Below are 25,646 nucleotides of genomic sequence, written 5' to 3'. Positions count from 1 at the left end.
TACTTTAAACAATAGAATGAATCTTTCGTTGCAACTTTAATCTGGATCCTGAACGACATTTGAACAGATGAACTCACCAACGACAAGGAGAACAATTGAAGACTTTACTGGGCTCTCTAACTTCGGGATGAAACATCGGAATCTTCCCTCGTCAGAAAGCGTCACATTCTTGATCTTGAGCGATATGTTGCCTCGTGTCAGGCCGTCCTTGAACAGCGTCGTCCTGTTGACAAACGACGAGATCTTCATGTTCGGGATGTCCTGCTCGTTCCGGTAGAAATGCACGTACTCGACCTGTTTCAGCCGATCTTTGGGGTCCGGCTTGAGGTCGGGCCTCGACCACACCAACGTCATTGCCGCCACGTTGAGCGGCGGCTTCACGTGACACGGCAGGATGACGTCATCGCCAGGAGCAGCAACGATCGGCTGAAGAGATCCGATCACCTGAGGCTGACCTGAGGAAACGGAGGAGAAATTAAAAACCTGCTGAAAAGCGAGTGAAGTCTGGAATCTTGTTGTATGTTGACGCTTAAATCATCTCCAGTGGTGTTTTCTCCACTATTACTTCCAAATAAGGCCATAAAGTCATACCAAGTTTCCAGAACTAATAACTTTAAAACAGTGTTGCTAAACAGAAAGCTTTCACGATACATCGATAGTGAAAAGAATCACCAGTTGTGCCCCCTCGCCTGATCTTTGTAGTTTTCACAGTAGTAACTCATAGTCCTCTTTGGCAGGTGTTTAATGACCTCTGTATATTGTGCATTAACTGTAGTTATGTCCCCTTTAATTCAAACGAAGGTTCAGAATAATTCAGGAACACCTGCAATATAATACAATCCAATCAAGCCAAACATTTTACTTTTATGATGCCTATAATGTTATTTTTGTTGACAGTCATAGAGGAGTTAATTATGTTTAGCATTGAGGTCATAGTTAGTTGTTTAGATATATTCACAGGCGTTTATAATAAACCTCATGATGGTAGTATGTATTATTTTTGTATTATCCTACTTCAGTTTATTGACACATATGTAGTCTACTGGAAAAGCACAGAGGATTTGCTCAAAAATAATCAGAATTTAAATTGTTACCAAAACAGAAAAACTACACATAACATCAGAATAACATGAAAATACTTAATTATGACATATTCATTGTCTACCCGCGTGAATTGAAAAGATGAATTGATTTCCACGTTAAACGTTATATTTTGAATGATCTTACCTTCAACAGGTGTGAAGCCGAAAAACAGCACGAGGACGAGGAGAGTGAAGCTTGAGATTAGAGGCGAGAGAGAAACTGTGTAACTGAACTCCTCCACGTCCATTTAATGTAACTTAACTCTCCTTTCACTGATCAGCAGACCCACAGAAGACTGAACTCGAGGGCGCTGACTGTTATACAGACAAGTCCACCCATTTATTTTATGACTCACTGAAACCGCGCATTTGACTGCAGAAACTAGGGAAATTCTAACATGCTGCCTCCGCGTGGCTCGAGGAGTCCCTTCCATGTCTGGTGCTGAATGTTAGAGGTAATGGTTTTTCAGAGATCCACCTGAGAGAGTCGGGAGGGCGAGTGTCCAACACGCTAAAGAGCTGGGGTACTTCTCAAGTCTCTTAATTGCATCCCCGTTTCCCTCACTTGCGTCCTTTCCTTGCGTCTTAGTCCCGCCCACCAGGGATGCATGGAGGAAACCATGCAAGGAGAGAGGAACTTTTGACTTTTGATAAGTTTGTGTCTGTTCACATGATCACTGTACTTAATAACAGCAACTAATAATACTAATAACTAATAAAGACACACAGTAATCACCACTGTAGAGGTGTTTCTCTCTGTAGTCTAACAAACTGTTCTGTGTTCTGTTTATAAGAGCAGGATCCATTTCTACCGGCGGAATGCGATCGTCTTATTCATGAATTATCTGTACGTTTTGAAATTGTGACTGTGGCGTCATTATTAAATAACCCAGAATATGATTATTGTTTCTCTTAAATGATAAAACTCATCAAACACTCAGGAATGATGTAAAAAGTGTTTAGTCCCTCAGCTCTCTCTGACTTTAATTGTATTCATAATAAAAGTTATTGAGGGAAATATCAGATCATGAAAACACAAATCTTTCTAATAAATGAAGAAAGTTGTTTGTGGTCGTTTTGTTGTTCAGACTACAATGAACATTTATTTAAACCAGACGGTGAATCAGAAACCTAATCAAATATAAACTAGAGTTTATTTTGTGATCCGTCTTCACTCTGGTGTTAAACTCCAGTCAGTCAGTCCGATCGGCTGCAGCGTCCAATCACATAACTGATGAAGTCTGTTCTCGTGGTTCCTCGCTCACGGCTCCTCAGAGGTCCTTCCTCCATCCTCGATCCTCGCTCCTCCGAGCTACATTAGAGCTTTGGGACGGCCGTCAATATGGCGGCACAGAAACAACTTCCGGTTCAAGCGAGGATCGAGGAGCGAGGAAACGACAATTAAGAGACTTGAGAAGTACCCTTGGTTGCATTGGTTCCCAACCCAATTCCAGTCTGACGTCTGCATCCCCTTAAAGCTCCAGATTTAAAACTGAGGGATCACGAGACAGATAACATGGTAGCAAAGAAGAAAAGAGAACCAATGAATCTGGTTTTTGCTCTTGTCTTGTGAGATTAGAAAACATTCTAGAGTCAAACTTCCTGTATCTCAATGGCAATAAAAACTGAAGTGCTTTTATTTGGACCACAGTATTTGACCAACATTATATCTTCTCATCTTGGCCCTTTGACCTCTTGTTTAACCATTACAATCAGGATTTAAGTGTGACAATTAAATCAATGAGGTAGGTAAATTATGTATAATGTTTAATAAGAATAAACCAAACATCTCTATATTTTTCACTTGTCTTTATTTATTGCCTCGTGATCAACACATGCTCACTCTTCCATGAATGTTTAGTTCTTAAATGGCACAAACATAAATGATGATACATGATGTGTACAACTAGGTTGCAAATGAACCATAAACATCAAATATCAGATGAATTAATCAGCATTAAATACATCTGTATCAATAACCTAGATAATTAACAAAGTCTCATGTAAATATGACTAAATCTTTGTTTTTTACACGTATACTGCTATCTAGTGGTAGAAAAGTTGAGCACTTACAGTCTGTGCTCTGCATTGACTAAAGCAACAGCACAATACGGTGGAGAAACATATCACTGCCAACAGCAACAACATTTTGATTGAATGGTTTGATATTTGTGTATTGTCTGGACATGTAGTCTTTTTGAGCTAAGTGTATGTTTTAATGACTGTGTAGAAAGGATGTTTTTTTTGTTCATGCTATTTATTCCTATTAAAGTAAAAAACATATATATATATATATATATATATACATACAGCATGATAACATCTCATGCTTATTTCAAACACAGTTTAAACACAAATAATTTTTTACTTTAACACTATGATTAATAGATTAAAATGTGCACTACACACCGTCCTTACCAAACAGTCGGCCATGCTTGCTGAAAAAGGGGGCGTGGCTATACTTGCAGTCCACTTTAGATGATGCAGAACACTGTGATTGGCTTAGAGACACCCAATGAAATGTGTTTGTGCATTTGGGTTGGAGTCAGATGACAGTGATCATATATGTAGACACACAAAAAGAGTTATGTCCATCGGAATGGTCAGGGAATCTGAACGGGTTATCGTCATAACCTTTCTGCAGTTTTTTACACTCTGCGTTATGTCACAAAACCTTTGCATAAAACTATTGTGTGAACTCAAATACAAATATGTGCTTAATTGGCTTAAACAAGCTGATATTATACTCTCGCAAATGATACGCTGCAGTCTGCCCTCGTCCTTGGCAGTGGCTGCAGCGTACCAGACGCTGATTGAGGAGCAGAGGATGGACTCAACGATGGCTGTGTAGAAATGCACCATCATTGTCTTTGGCAGGTTGAACTTCTTCAGCTGCCTCAGGAACTACATCCTCTGCTGAGCCTTCTTTGTGATGGAGCTGATGTTCAGCTCCCACTTGAGGTCCTGGGTTATGATGGAGCACAGGAAGAGGAAGGACTTCACAGCGTCGACGGGGGAGTCACACAGGGTGATAGGGGCTGGCATGGCTGCGTTCTTCCTGAAATCCAGAACCATCTCCACTGTCTTTAGAGCGTTGAGCTCTAGGTTGTTCAGACCGCACCAGGTCACCAGATGGTCAGTCTCCCACCTGTAGGCGGACTCATCCCCACCAGAGATGAGTCCAATGAGGGTGGTGTCATCCGCAGACTTCAGGAGCTTGACGGACTGGTGACTGGAGGTGCAGCTGTTGGTGTACAGGGAGAAGAGCAGAGGAGAAAGAACGCAGCCTTGGGGGGAACCGGTGCTGATGGTCCGGGAGGCGGAGACGTGCTTTCCCAGTTTCACGTGCTGCTTCCTGTCAGACAGGCAATGGGTGGTACAACAGGAACTAAAATATAAAACCTTTGACGTTTGTGGTTTTAACGTGTTCGACTGACACACATCCTGTACAAACAATGTCTATACACGACATGAAGTCAGATCAGGGGCGTGAAGCAGCCCCTCAGTCAGTCAAGCATGGAGTTCACAACACTCTGCACTATTGTCGGTGAGTACTATGAGTAATAACATTATGTGATTATAAGTGTGTGTCTGTGCACCTGGGTTTATGAGCATCTTTAATGTCGATAATATCGATTTGAAACTTTTTTCAATATACTTTGTGTTCTGATTCAACAAGCAGTTAGCCGATTAAATAATAAAACCTGGTCTGATGTTTAACACCATTTCAGAAAATGAGAGGAAGCATGTTACCGTTTACGGACATTTAAATTCTATTAAATGCCTGTACAAATTACTACAGTGGTGTTTTAGTAGGTTGTTTTGCAGAGTGTCCGCAGAGAGCGGCTTATAACTAGGGAGTTCACAAAGAAGCAACAAAATGCGACAAGAAGGTGTCAGGCAGCACGTTGCTGTTAACCTCTGCAGGAATTCAAAGGACTTCTGTTGCTCGCAGTGTGAACACATTTACAGTGAAAATCTCACTTTGTCATCATCTCTCTTTTTCTTTCAGCCTCTCTGAGACTCGTTCCCAACAGATCCCAGTTCTTTATGTACGAGTCTGTAACGCTGAGCTGTGTGGATTCAGGACACTTCTCTGAATGGAGAGTTAAGAGAAACACATCCACGCACAAAAACGAAGAGTGCTCCATGAATTGGGGTAAAAGAAATGAGTTCCAGTGTTTTATCAATGACCTTTACACATTAGACACTGGAGTGTACTGGTGTGAGTCTGGAGCCGGAGAGTGCAGCGATGCCGTCAACATCACTGTGACCGGTGGGTTCAACTAAACCACCAACACAAAAATATCACCACGGCACAAAATATCCAACATGCAAACCCTCAACTGCACACAGAGCGTGTCTAGTTCACCAAGGCCTCACCAGAAAATAAGCAGCATTGATATGAAACACTGTTACAGTCAGTGCAGACTATGTTGCAAAATGACACGGAAAAAGCAAGATTGGTGATGTTTTTGTACGCTAAATTACTTACAAATGGTCTTGTCACTCACAGGACGTTTGGTGAGACAAAGCTGGACAGACACGCCGTGACATAGAGGAAAGTTTGGCAAATACTCTTCTTCGCCTTTTTGCCGAGTAAGACTAGAAGCTAGACACCCCACTCGTGTCTGTACAATAAATGTGTAGCTACAGAAAGCGGCCAAGTTACCGTAGCTTAGCTTAGCACAAAGACTGGAAGCAGGCGGAAACAGTTAGCTATAGTTCTGTCTGAAAGTAACAAAATACCCAAACATTAAAGCTCACAATCTTCATTTAATCTGTACAAACAAACATAAAAAGCACAATTTGTCAAGTCACTGCTATACGTGATCTTTATTTGCAGCTTTAAAGCTACTTCACCTCTGAACCATTTTCTGACCTTTGTGCCGTTCTGTCATTCAGCAGGCTCTGTGATCCTGAAGAGTCCTGTCCATCCTGTGCAGGAGGGAGAATCTGTGACTCTTCACTGCATAAAGAAGAAGACGACGTCCTCCTCCAATCTCACAGCTGAATTTTATAAAGATGGCGTCCTCGTCGGCAGGAGCTCGACAGGAAACGTGACCATCCACAGTGTTTTAAAGTCTGATGAAGGTCTCTGCAAGTGTCACATCTCTGGAGCTGGAGAATCAGGAGAGAGCTGGCTGGCTGTCAGAGGTGAGACAATGAGAGAGATGCTTTACTGAATACCAGGAGATGAATGAGGAGGTAGATTGATCTGTGCACATAGCCACATAGAGCTGGTTTTGTGTTTTGCATTGACGTCAAACAGTTTTTTCTCATTTGTTGTGTTGAAGCCGGGCGTCCTGGATCTTCTCATCTCCCTCTTGCACACATTCTACTTCCTGTGGTGGTCGTCTGTCTCTTGCTGGCCTATGTGATGCTGCTGTGCCTCTGCAGGAACCACAAAGGTCAGCCTGTTTTCATTTTTGACTCAATGCTACACAATCCCTGCTTTCACAAACACTGTATACGGAGAGACAAATACATTTTGGATCCCATCTCATTTGTGCCATTAATTACACATGTAATGTTTGTCAATTTAAAAGATAATTTTAAAGGGTCAAGAAAGTCGTTTCCCAAATGGTCACATAGAGGGGACCGGAAGGGGAGGGTCTTCACTCTCTATTTTCTCCTGATTGAGTAACCTTTGATAAAAACTACAGTGCCCAGCTGTTTCAGGAAAGAGGTTTTTTTAAGAGTCAAACTATATATTAATGTTTTTAAGAATGTACGTCTTCAGTAGGAACTAATGGACTTGGGGTGCTGAGTCTTTTAAATGGATTTGTTGAGGTTGTGAAAATATAAAATACCGTATTCCTCATCCTTTAACATTTAGCGTTTTATATAGTAATTGACAAAAAAAAAAAGGTTACTTACTGGTGTTTCTTCTGGCACTTTCAGCAGCATTTCACTAACTTCCTCAACATTTTGATCTGATAGGAAGAAAATCACTATATATATACACAGTATATATATATATATACACAATATATACATATATATATATATATATGTATCAACTCCCTCGATGCTTAAATGTCAAAACAAGTGAAAGAAGAGAAAATCACACTCACAAAAATGGTGTTAAAGAATATTTTTTAGACTGCAACATTATCGGGTTTTGTTGAGACAAACACTACCTCCTCTGTGAATACATAAGATGAACATTGTCCATTAACATTAATTATGTGTGGATTGTTTCAAACCACAAATTGCTTCTTATGACAGTTTACCTTATGTTTACATGTTGACAGGTTGTCAGTTTATGTTGTCTTCAGGAAGTTGAAATAAAAAAATCTTCAGATAAACCAACTAATGATCATATACAATAACAACTTCTTATATATAAAAATAAATACATAAACAATCCTGATTCTGATTCATAGAAGAGTTTTTACAGTATTTCCAATCATATTTTCTAAATGAATTGTAATTTGCCTTAAAACACGTGAACCTAAATGTGTAACAGTGAGAAGTGTTGTGCTGCAGATAAAATTGACTCTGAAGTGTCGTACATGGACGTCACCATCACACAGGAAGTGCAACCACAGGAGGACAGAGGTAACGCACACACATACAAACACATTATAGACCACTGTCCAAAATAACTAGCAATGGTTGATATGATAAATGTAAAAAACATAAAAAATAACAGGACAAAAATGTGAAAACATTTTTGGACTACATACAAAATGGCCGTAAAGTTTACAGAACTACAACCACTCTTCTTCTCTTCGTGAGAAAGGCGTAGGGTTGTGCTGTGATGAGAGCCATCAGATCGATGATGGGTACCATCATTTATCATTTATCATTAATGTCCCAAAATCTCCCATCACAGTAGTGAACGAAGTGGTTGAAAGTAATTTAAAAAGTAATTATATTTACTCAAGTACTGAGTATTTGTATTTTACGGTACTCTAAACTTCTACTACATTCCAGAGTGAAATATTGCGCTTTGTAAAGATTTACTTACAAGTTACTTTGCTGATTCAGATTATTGCGACGAAATATAAATAAATAATCAAATAAACGATGTATTATTAAAGGTTAAAGTACAGTTATAGATGCTGTGTTTGCTTTTCTTCCAGTGAAAACTGTCCCTCCACATTATTTACAGCTTTTTTAACGGCTTAATAGTTTACATGTGTGTGTTTTCTCAGAAATGGATCTTTCATCAACCTTCTACTCAATAATCAAACCAGGAGCCACCTGAAGAGAACCAACAGAACCAGTGTTGAAGTTTTATACGTTCATGTATTCAACTGAAGATATGTTCAATATCTGTTTAATTACAGGGTTTTAGACTTTTTTTACCAACACTTTGCTGAAAATTGTAAGATACTCACCTGAGCTTTTTGTTTCCCCGCCGCCTCTCTCTTTCTCTCTCACAAGGAAGTTTATAGCAGCGGCAATGAAATATGTTTGTGCATTTGAGTTGAGTCAGATGACAGTGATCATAGATGTAGACGCACTAAAAGAGTTACGTCCATCTGAATGGTGAGGGAATCTGAACGGGTTAATTGAACTTTTGGCTTAAATGTCGTAACTTCCCTGCAGTTTTTTACACTCTACCCTATGGCACAGAACTGTTGCATAAAAGTAGGCATAAAACTATTGTGTGAACTTCAACTGTACCAGAACACATGCAACATTTAAACATTTTTCCAAATACAAATAAGTGCTTAACTGGCTTTAACAAGCTGATATTATAAGTTTCTCTATTTGAAAGACCCCGGTTGAATTGTCCTCTTTTTGCTTGAGTGGTAATCCAGACTTGATGTTACAGTATGTGCTGTGAAAAAAAGTACATATTAACATTAATGTTTTTACTCAACTGAATTAAAAGGCTAATACATTTTGGTACAAAACAACTCCAGTCCGCGTTGTTTAAACAACTACATTACAAACCAATTATTGCCAAATTTAGGTGACTTGCAAATTGGAATGGCCCTGCAAATTCATCAAAGGGTGGTGCAACAGCAACTGAAACATCTAAATGTCATAACACGTTGGTTATGAGTCAATTTCGTGTTCAGACGCAGATTAGAAATCGTGAAACACTTCCTATTTTCATAATAACTCATTTTAGGTCACCTGGTTAGAGAAAGTAAAACCTTTGACCTTTGTGGTTTTAACGTGTTCGGCTGACACACATCCTGCTCAAACAATGTCAAGATGACATAAAGTTAAGGGGCGTGAAGCAGCCCCTCAGTCAGTCAAGCATGGAGATCACAACACTCTGCACTATTGTCGGTGAGTACTATGAGTAATAAGATTATGTGATTATGAGTGTGTGTCTGTGTGTGTGGGTTTATGCGCATCTTTAATGTAAGCATCTGTTTTAGATTTTAAACCTTTTATTGAATCTACTTTGTGTTCTGATTCAACAAGCAGTTAGCCGATTAAAAAATACAACCCGGTCTGATGTTTGGATGTTTGACGTAATTTCAGAAAAAGCAGAGGAAGCATTTAAATTAGAATATGATTTACAAATGTATACAGTTCTACTAAATGCCTGCACATATTACGACAGTATTGTTTTGTAGGTTTTTATGAAAACCACAGAAATAATACTAGCAGTTAGATACATTTTTGTTTCATTTCAGGTCCCACAAGCAAATTGCTATCAACTGTGTTGAAATGGCAATTAAGTGTTGAATTGAGTTGAAGCAAATTCAAGTTAATTACAGTCACAGAGAAGCGCTGCAACAAAAGGAGACCATAGCATTGTTCAAAAGGCTGCAGATGAAACACTGTTTGCCTGCAAGAAGGACATGCAGCCTTATATTTCTGCAGTTACCTTTAATTCCTTTAGTTCTCACAGTTACAGTAGAGAGTTTGATTTGTGGGTGAAAAACATTGTGTCACATTGTGAAGCTGTGAACTTGTGAAGAGGCGGATGGTGTTGAATTTGGGACTTTGGTCCTATGTTGCATTGTAGTTAGGCATCAAATTATTAATGGCAAATAAGCTCAACAAAATTACAGCTTCTCATGAACCCCAACAATGGACGCAACCGTTCGCCAACCATTGTTTTGCAGAGAAGTCGCAGAGAGCGGCGGCGTTATTGTCCACATCACATCCGTTGTGAAACAAAGAAGCAACAAAATGCGACAAGACGTGTCAGGCAGCACGTTGCTGTTAACCTCGGCAGAGATTCAAAGGACTTCTGTTGCTCGCAGTGTGAACACATTTACAGTGAAAATCTCACTTTGTCATCATCTCTCTTTTTCTTTCAGCCTCTCTGAGACTCGTTCCCAACAGATCCCAGTTCTTTCTGTACGAGTCTGTAACGCTGAGCTGTGTGGACTCAGGACACTTCTCTGAGTGGAGAGTTAAGAGAAACACATCCACGCACAAAAACGAAGAGTGCTCCATGAATTGGGGTAAAAGAAATGAGTTCCAGTGTTTTATCAATGACCTTTACACATTAGACACTGGAGTGTACTGGTGTGAGTCTGGAGCCGGAGAGTGCAGCGATGCCGTCAACATCACTGTGACCGGTGGGTTCAACTAAACCACCAACACAAAAATATCACCACGGCACAAAATATCCAACATGCAAACCCTCAACTGCACACAGAGCGTGTCTAGTTCACCAAGGCCTCACCAGAAAATAAGCAGCATTGATATGAAACACTGTTACAGTCAGTGCAGACTATGTTGCAAAATGACACGGAAAAAGCAAGATTGGTGATGTTTTTGTACGCTAAATTACTTACAAATGGTCTTGTCACTCACAGGACGTTTGGTGAGACAAAGCTGGACAGACACGCCGTGACATAGAGGAAAGTTTGGCAAATACTCTTCTTCGCCTTTTTGCCGAGTAAGACTAGAAGCTAGACACCCCACTCGTGTCTGTACAATAAATGTGTAGCTATAGCAAGCGGCCAAGTTAGCTTAGCTTAGCACAAAGACTGGAAGCATATGGAAACAGTTAGCCTGGTTCTGTCAAAAAAAATAAAAAATACCGAAACACTTAAGCTCACAATCTTCATTTAATCTGTACAAAACATAAAAAGCACAATTTGTCAAGTCACTGCTATACGTGATCTTTATTTGCAGCTTTAAAGCTACTTCACCTCTGAACCATTTTCTGACCTTTGTGCCATTCTGTCATTCAGCAGGCTCTGTGATCCTGAAGAGTCCTGTCCATCCTGTGCAGGAGGGAGAATCTGTGACTCTTCACTGCATAACGAAGACGACGACGTCCTCCTCCAATCTCACAGCTGAATTTTATAAAGATGGCGTCCTCGTCGGCAGCAGCTCGACAGGAAACGTGACCATCCACAGTGTTTTAAAGTCTGATGAAGGCCTCTACAAGTGTCACATCTCTGGAGCTGGAGAATCAGGAGACAGCTGGCTGGTTGTCAGAGGTGAGACAATGAGAGAGATGCTTTACTGAATACCAGGAGATGAATGAGGAGGTAGATTGATCTGTGCACATAGCCACATAGAGCTTGTGTTTTGCATTGACGTCAAACTGTTTTTTCTCATTTGTTGTGTTGAAGCCGGGCGTCCTGGATCTTCTCATCTCCCTCTTGCACCCATTCTACTTCCTGTGGTGGTCGTCTGCCTCCTGTTGGCCTCTGTGATGCTGCTGTGCCTCTGGAGGAACCACAAAGGTCAGCCTGTCAACAAACATGGTGATATTATATTTCATGGTCAACAAAACCAACAATAAACGTATCCTACAGTATTCAAAATGATTTGCAAAGCCTGATGTACCTTCTTCCTCTGTGCCAAAGAGCTCCATTGTTTATTTTGACTCAATGCCACCCAATCCCTGCTGCCACAAACATCTAAATGTTCTGATAAACCAACTAATACTTTTCTAAATGAATTGTAATTTGCCTTAAAACACGTGAACCTAAATGTGTAACAGTGAGAAGTGTTGTGCTGCAGGTAAAAACGACTCTGAAGTGTCGTACACGGATGTCACCATCACACAGGAAGTGCAACCACAGGAGGACAGAGGTAACGCACACACATACAAACACATTATAGACCACTGTACAGATAACTAAAACAGCTCTTCTTCTCTTTGTGAGAAAGGCGTATGTACCCTCAGGTCATGAGTGATAGTTTTGACATGCTTGAAACAAACACATATCCTCTCACCTACATTTTGGCATCCAGCACACGGCAAAACAGAGTAGATGCAATTGGAGAATCAATAACATCTCCCATCACAGTAGTGAACAAAGTGGTGGAAAGTAATTTGGAAAGTAATTATATTTACTCAAGTACTGAGTATTTGTATTTTACGGTGCTTTAAACTTCTACTACATTCCAGAGTGAAATATTGCGCTTTGTAAAGATTTACTTACAAGTTACTTTGCTGATTCAGATTATTGAGACGAAATATAAAAGAAATAATCAAATAAACGATGTATTATTAAAGGTTAAAGTACAGTTATAGATGCTGTGTTTGCTTTTCTTCCAGTGAAAACTGTCCCTCCACATTATTTACAGCTTTTTAACAGCTTAATAGTTTACATGTGTGTGTTTTCTCAGAAATGGATCTTTCATCAACCTTCTACTCAATAATCAAACCAGGAGCCACCTGAAGAGAACCAACAGAACCAGTGTTGAAGTTTTATACGTTCATGTATTCAACTGAAGATATGTTCAATATCTGTTTAATTACAGGGTTTTAGACTTTTTTTACCAACACTTTGCTGAAAATTGTAAGATACTCACCTGAGCTTTTTGTTTCCCCGCCGCCTCTCTCTTTCTCTCTCACAAGGAAGTTTATAGCAGCGGCAATGAAATATGTTTGTGCATTTGAGTTGAGTCAGATGACAGTGATCATAGATGTAGACGCACTAAAAGAGTTACGTCCATCTGAATGGTGAGGGAATCTGAACGGGTTAATTGAACTTTTGGCTTAAATGTCGTAACTTCCCTGCAGTTTTTTACACTCTACCCTATGGCACAGAACTGTTGCATAAAAGTAGGCATAAAACTATTGTGTGAACTTCAACTGTACCAGAACACATGCAACATTTAAACATTTTTCCAAATACAAATAAGTGCTTAACTGGCTTTAACAAGCTGATATTATAAGTTTCTCTATTTGAAAGACCCCGGTTGAATTGTCCTCTTTTTGCTTGAGTGGTAATCCAGACTTGATGTTACAGTATGTGCTGTGAAAAAAAGTACATATTAACATTAATGTTTTTACTCAACTGAATTAAAAGGCTAATACATTTTGGTACAAAACAACTCCAGTCCGCGTTGTTTAAACAACTACATTACAAACCAATTATTGCCAAATTTAGGTGACTTGCAAATTGGAATGGCCCTGCAAATTCATCAAAGGGTGGTGCAACAGCAACTGAAACATCTAAATGTCATAACACGTTGGTTATGAGTCAATTTCGTGTTCAGACGCAGATTAGAAATCGTGAAACACTTCCTATTTTCATAATAACTCATTTTAGGTCACCTGGTTAGAGAAAGTAAAACCTTTGACCTTTGTGGTTTTAACGTGTTCGGCTGACACACATCCTGCTCAAACAATGTCAAGATGACATAAAGTTAAGGGGCGTGAAGCAGCCCCTCAGTCAGTCAAGCATGGAGATCACAACACTCTGCACTATTGTCGGTGAGTACTATGAGTAATAAGATTATGTGATTATGAGTGTGTGTCTGTGTGTGTGGGTTTATGCGCATCTTTAATGTAAGCATCTGTTTTAGATTTTAAACCTTTTATTGAATCTACTTTGTGTTCTGATTCAACAAGCAGTTAGCCGATTAAAAAATACAACCCGGTCTGATGTTTGGATGTTTGACGTAATTTCAGAAAAAGCAGAGGAAGCATTTAAATTAGAATATGATTTACAAATGTATACAGTTCTACTAAATGCCTGCACATATTACGACAGTATTGTTTTGTAGGTTTTTATGAAAACCACAGAAATAATACTAGCAGTTAGATACATTTTTGTTTCATTTCAGGTCCCACAAGCAAATTGCTATCAACTGTGTTGAAATGGCAATTAAGTGTTGAATTGAGTTGAAGCAAATTCAAGTTAATTACAGTCACAGAGAAGCGCTGCAACAAAAGGAGACCATAGCATTGTTCAAAAGGCTGCAGATGAAACACTGTTTGCCTGCAAGAAGGACATGCAGCCTTATATTTCTGCAGTTACCTTTAATTCCTTTAGTTCTCACAGTTACAGTAGAGAGTTTGATTTGTGGGTGAAAAACATTGTGTCACATTGTGAAGCTGTGAACTTGTGAAGAGGCGGATGGTGTTGAATTTGGGACTTTGGTCCTATGTTGCATTGTAGTTAGGCATCAAATTATTAATGGCAAATAAGCTCAACAAAATTACAGCTTCTCATGAACCCCAACAATGGACGCAACCGTTCGCCAACCATTGTTTTGCAGAGAAGTCGCAGAGAGCGGCGGCGTTATTGTCCACATCACATCCGTTGTGAAACAAAGAAGCAACAAAATGCGACAAGACGTGTCAGGCAGCACGTTGCTGTTAACCTCGGCAGAGATTCAAAGGACTTCTGTTGCTCGCAGTGTGAACACATTTACAGTGAAAATCTCACTTTGTCATCATCTCTCTTTTTCTTTCAGCCTCTCTGAGACTCGTTCCCAACAGATCCCAGTTCTTTCTGTACGAGTCTGTAACGCTGAGCTGTGTGGACTCAGGACACTTCTCTGAGTGGAGAGTTAAGAGAAACACATCCACGCACAAAAACGAAGAGTGCTCCATGAATTGGGGTAAAAGAAATGAGTTCCAGTGTTTTATCAATGACCTTTACACATTAGACACTGGAGTGTACTGGTGTGAGTCTGGAGCCGGAGAGTGCAGCGATGCCGTCAACATCACTGTGACCGGTGGGTTCAACTAAACCACCAACACAAAAATATCACCACGGCACAAAATATCCAACATGCAAACCCTCAACTGCACACAGAGCGTGTCTAGTTCACCAAGGCCTCACCAGAAAATAAGCAGCATTGATATGAAACACTGTTACAGTCAGTGCAGACTATGTTGCAAAATGACACGGAAAAAGCAAGATTGGTGATGTTTTTGTACGCTAAATTACTTACAAATGGTCTTGTCACTCACAGGACGTTTGGTGAGACAAAGCTGGACAGACACGCCGTGACATAGAGGAAAGTTTGGCAAATACTCTTCTTCGCCTTTTTGCCGAGTAAGACTAGAAGCTAGACACCCCACTCGTGTCTGTACAATAAATGTGTAGCTATAGCAAGCGGCCAAGTTAGCTTAGCTTAGCACAAAGACTGGAAGCATATGGAAACAGTTAGCCTGGTTCTGTCAAAAAAAATAAAAAATACCGAAACACTTAAGCTCACAATCTTCATTTAATCTGTACAAAACATAAAAAGCACAATTTGTCAAGTCACTGCTATACGTGATCTTTATTTGCAGCTTTAAAGCTACTTCACCTCTGAACCATTTTCTGACCTTTGTGCCATTCTGTCATTCAGCAGGCTCTGTGATCCTGAAGAGTCCTGTCCATCCTGTGCAGGAGGGAGAATCTGTGACTCTTCACTGCATAACGAAGACGACGACGTCCTCCTCCAATCTCACAGCTGAATTTTATAAAGATGGCGTCCTCGTCGGCAGCAGCTCGACAGGAAACGTGACCATCCACAGTGTTTTAAAGTCTGATGAAGGCCTCTACAAGTGTCACATCTCTGGAGCTGGAGAATCAGGAGACAGCTGGCTGGTTGTCAGAGGTGAGACAATGAGAGAGATGCTTTACTGAATACCAGGAGATGAATGAGGAGGTAGATTGATCTGTGCACATAGCCACATAGAGCTTGTGTTTTGCATTGACGTCAAACTGTTTTTTCTCATTTGTTGTGTTGAAGCCGGGCGTCCTGGATCTTCTCATCTCCCTCTTGCACCCATTCTACTTCCTGTGGTGGTCGTCTGCCTCCTGTTGGCCTCTGTGATGCTGCTGTGCCTCTGGAGGAACCACAAAGGTCAGCCTGTCAACAAACATGGTGATATTATATTTCATGGTCAACAAAACCAACAATAAACGTATCCTACAGTATTCAAAATGATTTGCAAAGCCTGATGTACCTTCTTCCTCTGTGCCAAAGAGCTCCATTGTTTATTTTGACTCAATGCCACCCAATCCCTGCTGCCACAAACATCTAAATGTTCTGATAAACCAACTAATACTTTTCTAAATGAATTGTAATTTGCCTTAAAACACGTGAACCTAAATGTGTAACAGTGAGAAGTGTTGTGCTGCAGGTAAAAACGACTCTGAAGTGTCGTACACGGATGTCACCATCACACAGGAAGTGCAACCACAGGAGGACAGAGGTAACGCACACACATACAAACACATTATAGACCACTGTACAGATAACTAAAACAGCTCTTCTTCTCTTTGTGAGAAAGGCGTATGTACCCTCAGGTCATGAGTGATAGTTTTGACATGCTTGAAACAAACACATATCCTCTCACCTACATTTTGGCATCCAGCACACGGCAAAACAGAGTAGATGCAATTGGAGAATCAATAACATCTCCCATCACAGTAGTGAACAAAGTGGTGGAAAGTAATTTGGAAAGTAATTATATTTACTCAAGTACTGAGTATTTGTATTTTACGGTGCTTTAAACTTCTACTACATTCCAGAGTGAAATATTGCGCTTTGTAAAGATTTACTTACAAGTTACTTTGCTGATTCAGATTATTGAGACGAAATATAAAAGAAATAATCAAATAAACGATGTATTATTAAAGGTTAAAGTACAGTTATAGATGCTGTGTTTGCTTTTCTTCCAGTGAAAACTGTCCCTCCACATTATTTACAGCTTTTTAACAGCTTAATAGTTTACATGTGTGTGTTTTCTCAGAAATGGATCTTTCATCAACCTTCTACTCAATAATCAAACCAGGAGCCACCTGAAGAGAACCAACAGAACCAGTGTTGAAGTTTTATACGTTCATGTATTCAACTGAAGATGTGTTCAATGTCTGTTTAATTACAGGTTTTTAGACTTTTTTTTACCAACACTTTGCTGAAAATTGTAAGATACTCACCTGAGCTTTTTGTTTTTTACTGTATTTTTATGTGTCCACTTTGTCTCACCTGCACAGCGTTAGTTTTGTATTTTCAGTGTCTCATTTCTTAATAATTCCACTAATGAACAAAACCTGATCCGGGTAACCAACACAGAAGTCTTGTAGTTAAACTAATGAAGCTCTAGCGTAAGTTCAGACAGGGAGACTATACTCTCGCATGCCTAAGCCCAGAGCTTATTTACCATACATCTGCATCACTCCTCATGCAGGCACACTCATTATTTCCATTATAGGCCTTGAGCAAGTATGTCGACTCATACAACTTTGGGAAAAACAAATAAACACAAGTCCCCATACTTTTCTGTCTAAAAAGCTTTGACTTTTTGTAAACCTAAATGTCTCGACTCGCAAATCACCAAATCAATGCTTCCCTTATTAATAAAATGTCGCTGACTCATCTGTGTGTTTGCTCTCTCATGTGAGACTAATGAATGCTAAACAGGAAATACACCAGTAATGTTCTCATATATCTTGTGACTCTCCTGGCATCAACAGCATCAAGGAAACACTGTACCGCTTCCTTGTAGAAAGAACTTTCTAATTCCCTCATCAGGGAGATTTTGTTTTCTCACCTGATCATCAGGTTTGTTGGATTTGTCACGATGCAGAAATGTACTTTGTGTGTCCAGTTTCCCCTCTACAGTGTAAACACAGGCTCTCTGTACCTGTGAGATTGAAGGTTGAGTCATCTGTGTGTGTGTGTGTGTGTGGCCTTATGCCAATGGGATTGGTTCCAGCTACAACAGAATGGGTTAGGAGATTATAAGGAGTAATATTTCTATTATTAAAACTTTAAATCTTTTAGATTTACTTTTACAATCTGGGATCCAAATATAAGCCAAGTGGTAGCCCCACCACATAAAAGACAGGGACCTGATATCACTGATTGATTAATGGATCATTTAATACAAATGTCAACAGTGGAGGACAAGTAAAGTCAATGCAGTAATGTTCTAAACCACAGGTCTTCAACGTTTTTCAGGCCAAGGACCCCCAAACTGATAGAGAGATGGAGCAGGGACCCCCGACTATATATATTGTATAAAATTGTGTTTTATATTAAATGGGCCTAGTACCGTGTATAAACATACCTCTTTATTGTGCATTCAATGCTAAGCTATTCAGATAATACACAGGTTCATATATTCATGTTTTTATTTTAAACATGTGCAAGGTACAGTGAGTAGGGAGGCCGTGCCACTGCCATTTACAAACACACCTTGTCAGCTGATACCAATGCCAATACCAACATTGTCAATTGCATGATAATCATGCATACAAGCTATTCAAACTGATGTTTTCGTTTTAAACATAAATGTGAAAACGACAATGAGTGATGTCCTATTAGTGCCACTGCCATGCATAAACATACCTGTTATCTTGCATACAATACTGAACTATTAAAATAATGGACAGATTCATGTTTAGAGAAAAAAAGAAAAAGAAAAAAGAAAAAAAAAACATTGTCTAATCAACCAAAGATTTCGCGGACCCCCTAGGGGTCGCAGGACCCCCTGTTGAAGACCTCTGTTCTAAAGTAGCAGCAAAACTTGAACTAAATACATAAATGTTACAATATTTTGTGATAGTTGGTTATTACCTTGTTCACAAATCACAGGACATCGAGCTAGTATTGATAAAAACAAAAGAACAACATCAAAAGGTAAAGAAGACAAAAGAGGTTTAAAGGGACAGTACAGCCCAAATTAAAAATAATAATAACCATAATAGAGAAATGCATATTTGTGTGGGACACAGGATGGAGGGATTTGAATGAGAACATAGACGGTAACACTTCGTTGGAGGGCTTGAGGTTTCAGAAGGAGCTGAAGAGGAAGGAGGGACTGTGAGTGGAGAAGATGTGATGAGCTGTTGCAGTAGCTGGAGAAGGTTTGGTAGAAAAGCTTTCATCAGAAATGTTAGCTGTTTGAGTCGTAGCTGTGGCTGCACCGACAGAGGCGGTTGATGCCACAGCAGAGTTCGCATGGATGGGTGTTGTTTGGGGCATTGTTGTTGTTGGACGCTTGGCCACGGTTGGTGAAATGGCAGATACTTGTTGTGTAGTAATTGCTGTAGTGAGAGGGGAAGATGTGGTACTCAGAGCAACAGATGTGGTAGTAAGAGTCAGATGTGGTAGTAAGAAGTGCAGATGTGGTACTAGGAGGGCCAGATGTGGAAGTGAGAGGGGCAGATGTGGTAGTAAGAAGTGCAGATGTGCTACTAATAGGTGAAGATGTGGTAGTAAGGGGGACAGATGTGATGCTGGTAGGGCCAGCTGTTGTAGTAAGAGGAGCAGATGTGGTAGTGAGAGGGGCAGATGTGGTAGAAACAGGGCCAGATGTGGTAGTAAGAAGTGCAGATGTGGTACTAGTTTGGGGCATTGTTGTTGTTGGACGCTTAGCCACGGTCGGTGAAATGGCAGATACTTGTTGGGTAGTAACTTGTTGGGCCTTTACTGGAATGGTAGTACTTTTGTGAGGACTTGTTGGTTCAACAAACTCACTGTCTGGAGGGCCGCTAGAGGTGGTAGAAGATACAGGAATGGCTGAAGGAGTAGCAATAACCTCAGGTGGAATTGCAGGAGTTCTAATAGAAGAAAGAGTTGTCGTAGTTTTAGGAACAGTAGTGGCACCAGGAAGCCCGTTGTTTGAATGAGCAGTAGTAGCTGTTGTAGGAGCAATGTTAACAGGAGTCAGAATGATCGGAGGGACATTTTTAACCACATTCCTTTTTCCTCCCAGTGATCCCAAAAATGTTACCATTCCTAAAAATGCAATACCTATTCCGGTAAATTTTCCTGTGAAAATTGTCGCGAGACCCCCAAGAAGCACTCCACTGCCTGGAATAGGTAATGGTGGTACTAGATCTCCTCCAACTGGGTTTCCTTGATTCTCTGTAGTTGTGCTGGTGGTTGTTGTTGGGACTGTGGTTGGTGTTGTCATGGTAGTAGTTTTGAGTTTAGTAGTTGTAGGAGGAGTCGTGGTTGGATTAGTTGCTGGGGTAGTAGACGTTGAAATTAGAGGGGTAGAGGTGATACTAGGAGGTCCAGATGTGATAGGGTAGCAATATGGTGGTCGGGTAGCAATATGGGTAGATTGTAATGGCTTTTTTAACCACAAATATGTTGCCAATGTTGAAAATATTCCTATTAACAACACTCCGAGAACCCCAAGAAGCCCTCCACTGCCTGGAATAAGTGGTACTGGATCTCCTCCTTCTGGGTTTCCTTCAATCTCCTGCTTATTTTCCTTTTCGTTTTTGTCCTCATCTTTCTTCTTTGTAGTTGTGCTGGTGGTTGTTGTTGGGACTGTGGTTGGTGTTGTCATGGTAGTAGTTATGAGTTTAGTAGTTGTAGGAGGAGTCGTGGTTGGATTAGTTGCTGGGGTAGTAGACGTTGAAATTAGAGGGGTAGAGGTGGTACTAGGAGGTCCAGATGTGATAGGGTAGCAATATGATGGCCAGGTAGCAATATGGGCAGATTGTAATGGCTTTTTTAACCACAAATATGTTGCCAATGCTGAAAATATTCCTATTAACAACACTCCGAGAACCCCAAGAAGCCCTCCACTGCCTGGAATAGGTGGTACTGGATCTCCTCCTTCTGGGTTTCCTTCAATCTCCTGCTTATTTTCCTTTTCGTTTTTGTCCTCATCTTTCTTCTTTGTAGTTGTGCTGGTGGTTGTGGTTATTGTAGCAGTTGCAGTTTTGGATTTTTTTAGTTTATTTTTTTTGGACATTTTAAGTTTTGAGTACAACTGAGTGACAGTTGTGTCGGGAGGACAATGTGTTCCAGGAAACACTTCAAATTTTGAGTTTGATGTTGACAGTTCTTTAGAGAGCTCTTCCAAGGTCTTTGCCTGAAGATTTAAATCTTTGCTGCTATCTGGCACATTTGTGCCCCAATGTGCGCTTGCTAGCCACTTGCCTCCATCCGTGTGACTGAAGCAGCAGAATGCTGACCAGAGCATGGAAGGAACATTAACCTTGTTATTGATATATGTGGTGCCGGGCTGTGCTCCAGTTACCACAAAGGCTTCAATGACACCGTTGCTGTTTGTACAGTACTCATCCAGAAAGCATTTGATGAATTGCTCCATTCTGTTCCAGCTTCCCTTGTTGAATGTTGGTTCTTGTGGAACAGCGTTGGTGAGGGTACAGGTAGATTCCTTATCCTCTGTGCTCGATGCATAAGAGCATGGAAATAAATGGCCTCTGTCGTACCCTTGGTTGGTGTAATCAGTATTTGCTGCCTGGTGGTTGTAACTAGATTTGGATGATTTCTTCATGTTCTTGTTGTTACGTATCTTCTCAAGCTGTAACAGTTGAAAGGCTGAGTTACTGATGTGTGCAGGATAGTGGTAAAGCAGATCAAATGTACAGTAACAGTAATGATACATAATAGACGCTGATTATTTCTATTTTACAAAACAAACTTGGATTGACAGAAGTTAAACGACTGTGATAACATCAGCTTTAAGCCAAACCCAGTCAGTACTGAAAGGATGTTGTCATGTCATGTGTCAAGCCTTACAAGTTACAGTATCATGAAATGTAAATCACTTGTAGAGCTCTCAGAAAATAATTAGGATAATTAGGATAAGTGTTAACAGATAATGGATGGGTTATGATTATTGTTAGCGGTAGCATCAGCCAGTATTCACAGTAGTGTATAAATATTTTTTGCATCTGTGTAGTATTGCAGTATTACTGTATCAGCTTGCATATATTTCCACTACTTAATGACTACTTTGCAAAACTTAACAATGCAGTAGTGATGTCATTGCTATGGATTTGGATCTGTAGGAGTCTCAGTCAGACATACAATATTATATTTGTGACTTAGTAACAAAAATAAAAAAACAAAAGAGCATACCTGTGGTTCTATTTTCCATTCTCTTCTGGTCCCAGTGCTCTGTATCGCTCCGTACTTGTAGGCAGAAAACACTGGGATCTTGTTCTTTGTGTCGTAGAGCGTCACAAAACCTCTCCTGTCATTAAAAGTCTGGCAAATGAGTTTGTATCTGTTCTGGTCCAGGATCTTCCCTCCCTCCAAGATACCCGGGATGTCTGGTGGAGTTTGCTGGAGGAAAAACTCTTCACAGTCTGCCATCGACGTCACCACTGTAGCTCCCGCTGGAGCGATGGATAGGAGGAGGAGGAGGAGGAGAGCGGCGAGGGGCCGGAGGAGATACATCTTCAGTAAAGTCAGCATCAAACACTGTGAGGTCACAGGAGAGAACAAAAAGAGTCAGGGTAAGGACACGACTTTTCTCCACTCATCCAGGTAAAAGTAGGTTGTTCACACTTTGTGTATGGACATTATACATTCTGCTGTAATGCAGCCCTGTCTACCCTTTACCTGTATGACATATCTGACTGTATGCATCATACAAATGGCGTAAAAACTGTATGTATGTGTATACATACTGTATATACAATATGCCTGCCAGCTTTTCCATTTTTTGTTTGTATTATATTTTAGATTATAATACAAGATTTTAATTGTATTATTCAATTTGATATAAATTGAACATTTGAAAAAAAAAAAATAATACAAAAAAACGTATCTCGCAATGTTGACATCATTCTACATCTGTTGTATTTAGTAAAAGTTTACAGTAGCAAGTAAAACATCCAACATTTGAAGCCACTTCCATGAGTTGTATTGATATTGTGGCATCAGATTAGAATGTGTGCACATGAATGCATACTTCATTCAGATAGGACCCTCTGAACCCAAAGCAGTTTATGCCATTTATTTTGGTCCTTTAAAACAGCGGTTGGGACAGTTGTTGTAAGCTGCAGTTCATTTGTATTCAAACATAGCAGGTGTGCTGTTTGTATTCACGAAAATTAAAAGAGAAACTCTTACCGCCCCTCAGGTTTTCTGGATATCAGCTCAACTGGTGTCCGTCGGTTCACTTGTGCCTCAAAACATTAACAAACGTGAACATCAAACATCAACTGAGCCTGAGGAGGAAGTCTGATCTTTATAGTCTGTGATGCATGAAAGTGGGTGTGCTCCTACCATCAGTAAGTCACTTTTGAAGATATGCGATACTTTTTAAGTTAAAAAAAGTACAGAACAACAAAAACAATACTAGCAGTCGCTAACAGCAGGAAGATGACAACAGGAGACACACAGGTAAAACCATCAAGACAGTGGTCACAAATTGAACTAAAAAAAAGAAAATACAGTTCAAGTATGTCAAAGTTATGTCAACACGTACCAACTTGAAATGACAGTCAAGACAATTTTCACTTTCAAGTTCAGTGATTAATTACGTATAGAGTTAAAAGTGAAGGCTTAACTCTGCAGTACATAAAGCATGTCTTTCATAAAAGTGTGTTTCTGTTTCAATAAGGAGACATTTTATGAAACCATAGGAATAAAATCAGTTACACATTATACCCGTTGTTACATAATAGAAAGTCCTTACCTTTGTATCTGCAGAGTGCCACTTCAAGTAATGTGGACAGAAAGAACGGTTCTTATTATATAAGTTATCCACTTACTTTCACTTTCAGGATGAAGCCAGTCATGTGACTTAAAAGAAGCCATAAAATGCACCATGGAAAGTACCAATGAAGGAAGGAGGTACAGTTGCTGCTGTCGAGTACACTTTTGTTCAAAATTCAAAGTTCGCTTTATTGTCAGTTCCACAATATGTACTGAACATGCTGAGGAGTAGAAAAAACGCTTCTGCAGTCCAACATATAAAGATATGAACATATAAAGTGAATACAGTGCAAATAGATAAAAAAAAAACATTTAGACAACATATAATATATAATTTAGCAGCAGTCGGACATAGAGTCTTAAAAGAGAGGAGGGAGAGAGTTCAGCTTCCTAACAGCCTGGTGGACGAAGCGGTTTGAGAGTCTGGTGGTGTGAGCGCGGAGGCTCCGGTATCTTCTCCCAGAGGGCAGGAGGCTGAAGAGACTGTGTGAGGGGTGGCTGGAGTCGCGCACAATCATGGTGACTTTGCGGGTGAGGCGGGTGTCCTTATGTCCTGCAGGGAGGGGAGTGAGGCACCAGTGATCCTTCCAGCTGTGTTCACTATGCGCTGCAGGGCTTTCCTGTTGTAGTCAGTGCAGCTTCAGCCCCACACAGTGATACAACTGTTGTAACTGTTCTTAAGTATTTACATGTATTGCTACTTTATACTATAAAGTATGCAGTATAATGTAACCAGCCAGTTTAAACTTACATTTGGCAGTAGAAGGAGAGTATGTACATGCTGTTAGCTGGCACAGCCTTGCAGTGGTTGACACTGTTATTTTCTAACCCGGTCTTATTTGTGTTTTGGGAGGATGAATAGAGAGTGAGAAAGAGATACCATGGCTGAACCAAACCATTGTTAACATGATTGTTGGTGATCACTGACTGCTGGCAGTGGGGGCACACAGTTTGTCCTGACTTCGGGCCTTTCTCAATACCCAAGTTCACAAGTACGGACTTGTGAACTTTTGGAGTATGGACTTGGAGTCTGGACTCCAAGTCCATACTCCAAAAGTTCACAAGTCCAGAGAACGCAGTATGGACAATTGGAACAGCAGCTTACTTGATGACATCACCACCTCAGCTGGTCTTACTAATGAGTTTAATCCGTTTTTTTACTGTAAAGTATTTTTACAATCAAACTAAATATGACAACCCTGCTGTTTTCGTTTTCATTTAAAATACTTTTTTTAAAATTATATTAAGTATATATTAAGTATTATATTATATACACATATATATATATATATATACACATACAAGTATATGTATTTATACATATGTATATAATTGTAATTGTATATAAAATTGTATGTATATACAGTATGTATGTGGATCAGATTCGGATTGCTGTACTCTTTGCCGACGAGGAAAACGCTACAGAGACGTCAATACCAGCGGCAAGTTTCAAAAAGACTCGCCGAGATCAGGCTGTTCTAGGCGGGCACCGTGAGCGCTGAGCCCCCGGTGCTGGTTTACTGCCGGTCCCGCGAGCAACACCTCACATCTCCGAAATCGTCGGAGCAGATTTTTAAATCGGCTGAATCTTGACAAACCGACCACAGATTTGATGCTTAAACAACTAACTTCTCACCTCAAAACATCCTAAAATGACTTTCTCTGACTTAACAACAGTAGTATTTCGAAAGTTTCAGCTTCCAGTTGTGTGATTTCTCCTCCGCTATTGTTTCCTGTTGCTGGTGCAAAATGCATTCTGGGATATTTGGCTGTCCCAAGTACAGACAAGTCACCACCGATGCATACCTGGTAAAATGGGCGGAGCGAGCCACATCCTGGCATTTGGTGCGTGCTTGGCTTGATGTGAACTTTGAATTGGAACAGTACTTGGGCTGAGCCTGATGACGTTTCAAAAGTCCACGAGTTCACAAGTACAGAGAAGTACGCATATTGAGAAAGGCCCTTCATGTAGTGCCGGTGTTACTACCAAGTGAGTCA

At 40.2% G+C, this 25,646-nt stretch overlaps 2 protein-coding genes and 2 long non-coding RNA genes across 7 annotated transcripts; 3 read left to right on the top strand and 1 right to left on the bottom strand.

The window, feature by feature from the left end:
- Positions 1-4,598: 4,598 nt before the first annotated feature.
- On the top strand, positions 4,599-10,602 carry LOC142950616 (uncharacterized). The gene is made up of 6 exons (XM_076092179.1): positions 4,599-4,629; positions 5,095-5,358; positions 5,988-6,239; positions 6,380-6,501; positions 7,562-7,646; positions 10,325-10,602. Exons 1-6 carry the CDS (start codon positions 4,599-4,601, stop codon positions 10,600-10,602), a joined length of 1,032 nt encoding a protein of 343 aa, XP_075948294.1.
- Positions 10,603-10,930: 328 nt separating this feature from the next.
- On the top strand, positions 10,931-12,674 carry LOC142950796 (uncharacterized). Its single transcript, XR_012954522.1, has 4 exons — positions 10,931-11,461; positions 11,597-11,731; positions 11,991-12,062; positions 12,603-12,674. It is a non-coding gene; the product is annotated as an uncharacterized LOC142950796 (long non-coding RNA).
- Positions 12,675-14,644: 1,970 nt separating this feature from the next.
- Positions 14,645-17,019, top strand: LOC142950615 (uncharacterized; the record flags this gene model as incomplete). The annotated part of the gene is made up of 5 exons (XM_076092178.1): positions 14,645-14,945; positions 15,567-15,818; positions 15,954-16,088; positions 16,348-16,419; positions 16,960-17,019. Coding segments are annotated over 5 exons (813 nt in total), but the record flags the coding sequence as incomplete, so codon positions are not given.
- Positions 17,020-19,420: 2,401 nt separating this feature from the next.
- Positions 19,421-25,515, bottom strand: LOC142950795 (uncharacterized). 4 transcript variants are annotated; one of them, XR_012954521.1, is made up of 5 exons: positions 25,285-25,515; positions 23,705-24,201; positions 23,061-23,116; positions 22,062-22,406; positions 19,421-21,501 (listed from the first exon to the last, which is right to left on the bottom strand). It is a non-coding gene; the product is annotated as an uncharacterized LOC142950795 (long non-coding RNA). The 4 variants fall into 4 exon arrangements; XR_012954520.1 differs by lacking the exon at positions 25,285-25,515 and having other exon boundaries at positions 23,705-24,427; XR_012954519.1 differs by lacking the exon at positions 25,285-25,515 and having other exon boundaries at positions 23,629-23,711.
- Positions 25,516-25,646: the final 131 nt, after the last annotated feature.

Source organism: Anarhichas minor, unplaced genomic scaffold (assembly GCF_050575085.1).
Source record: "Anarhichas minor isolate MPS153535 unplaced genomic scaffold, ASM5057508v1 ptg000016l, whole genome shotgun sequence".
Classification (NCBI taxonomy): domain Eukaryota; kingdom Metazoa; phylum Chordata; class Actinopteri; order Perciformes; family Anarhichadidae; genus Anarhichas; species Anarhichas minor.
Note: the sequence above shows the minus strand (reverse complement) of the source record. Positions and strands in the feature narration are given on the sequence as shown.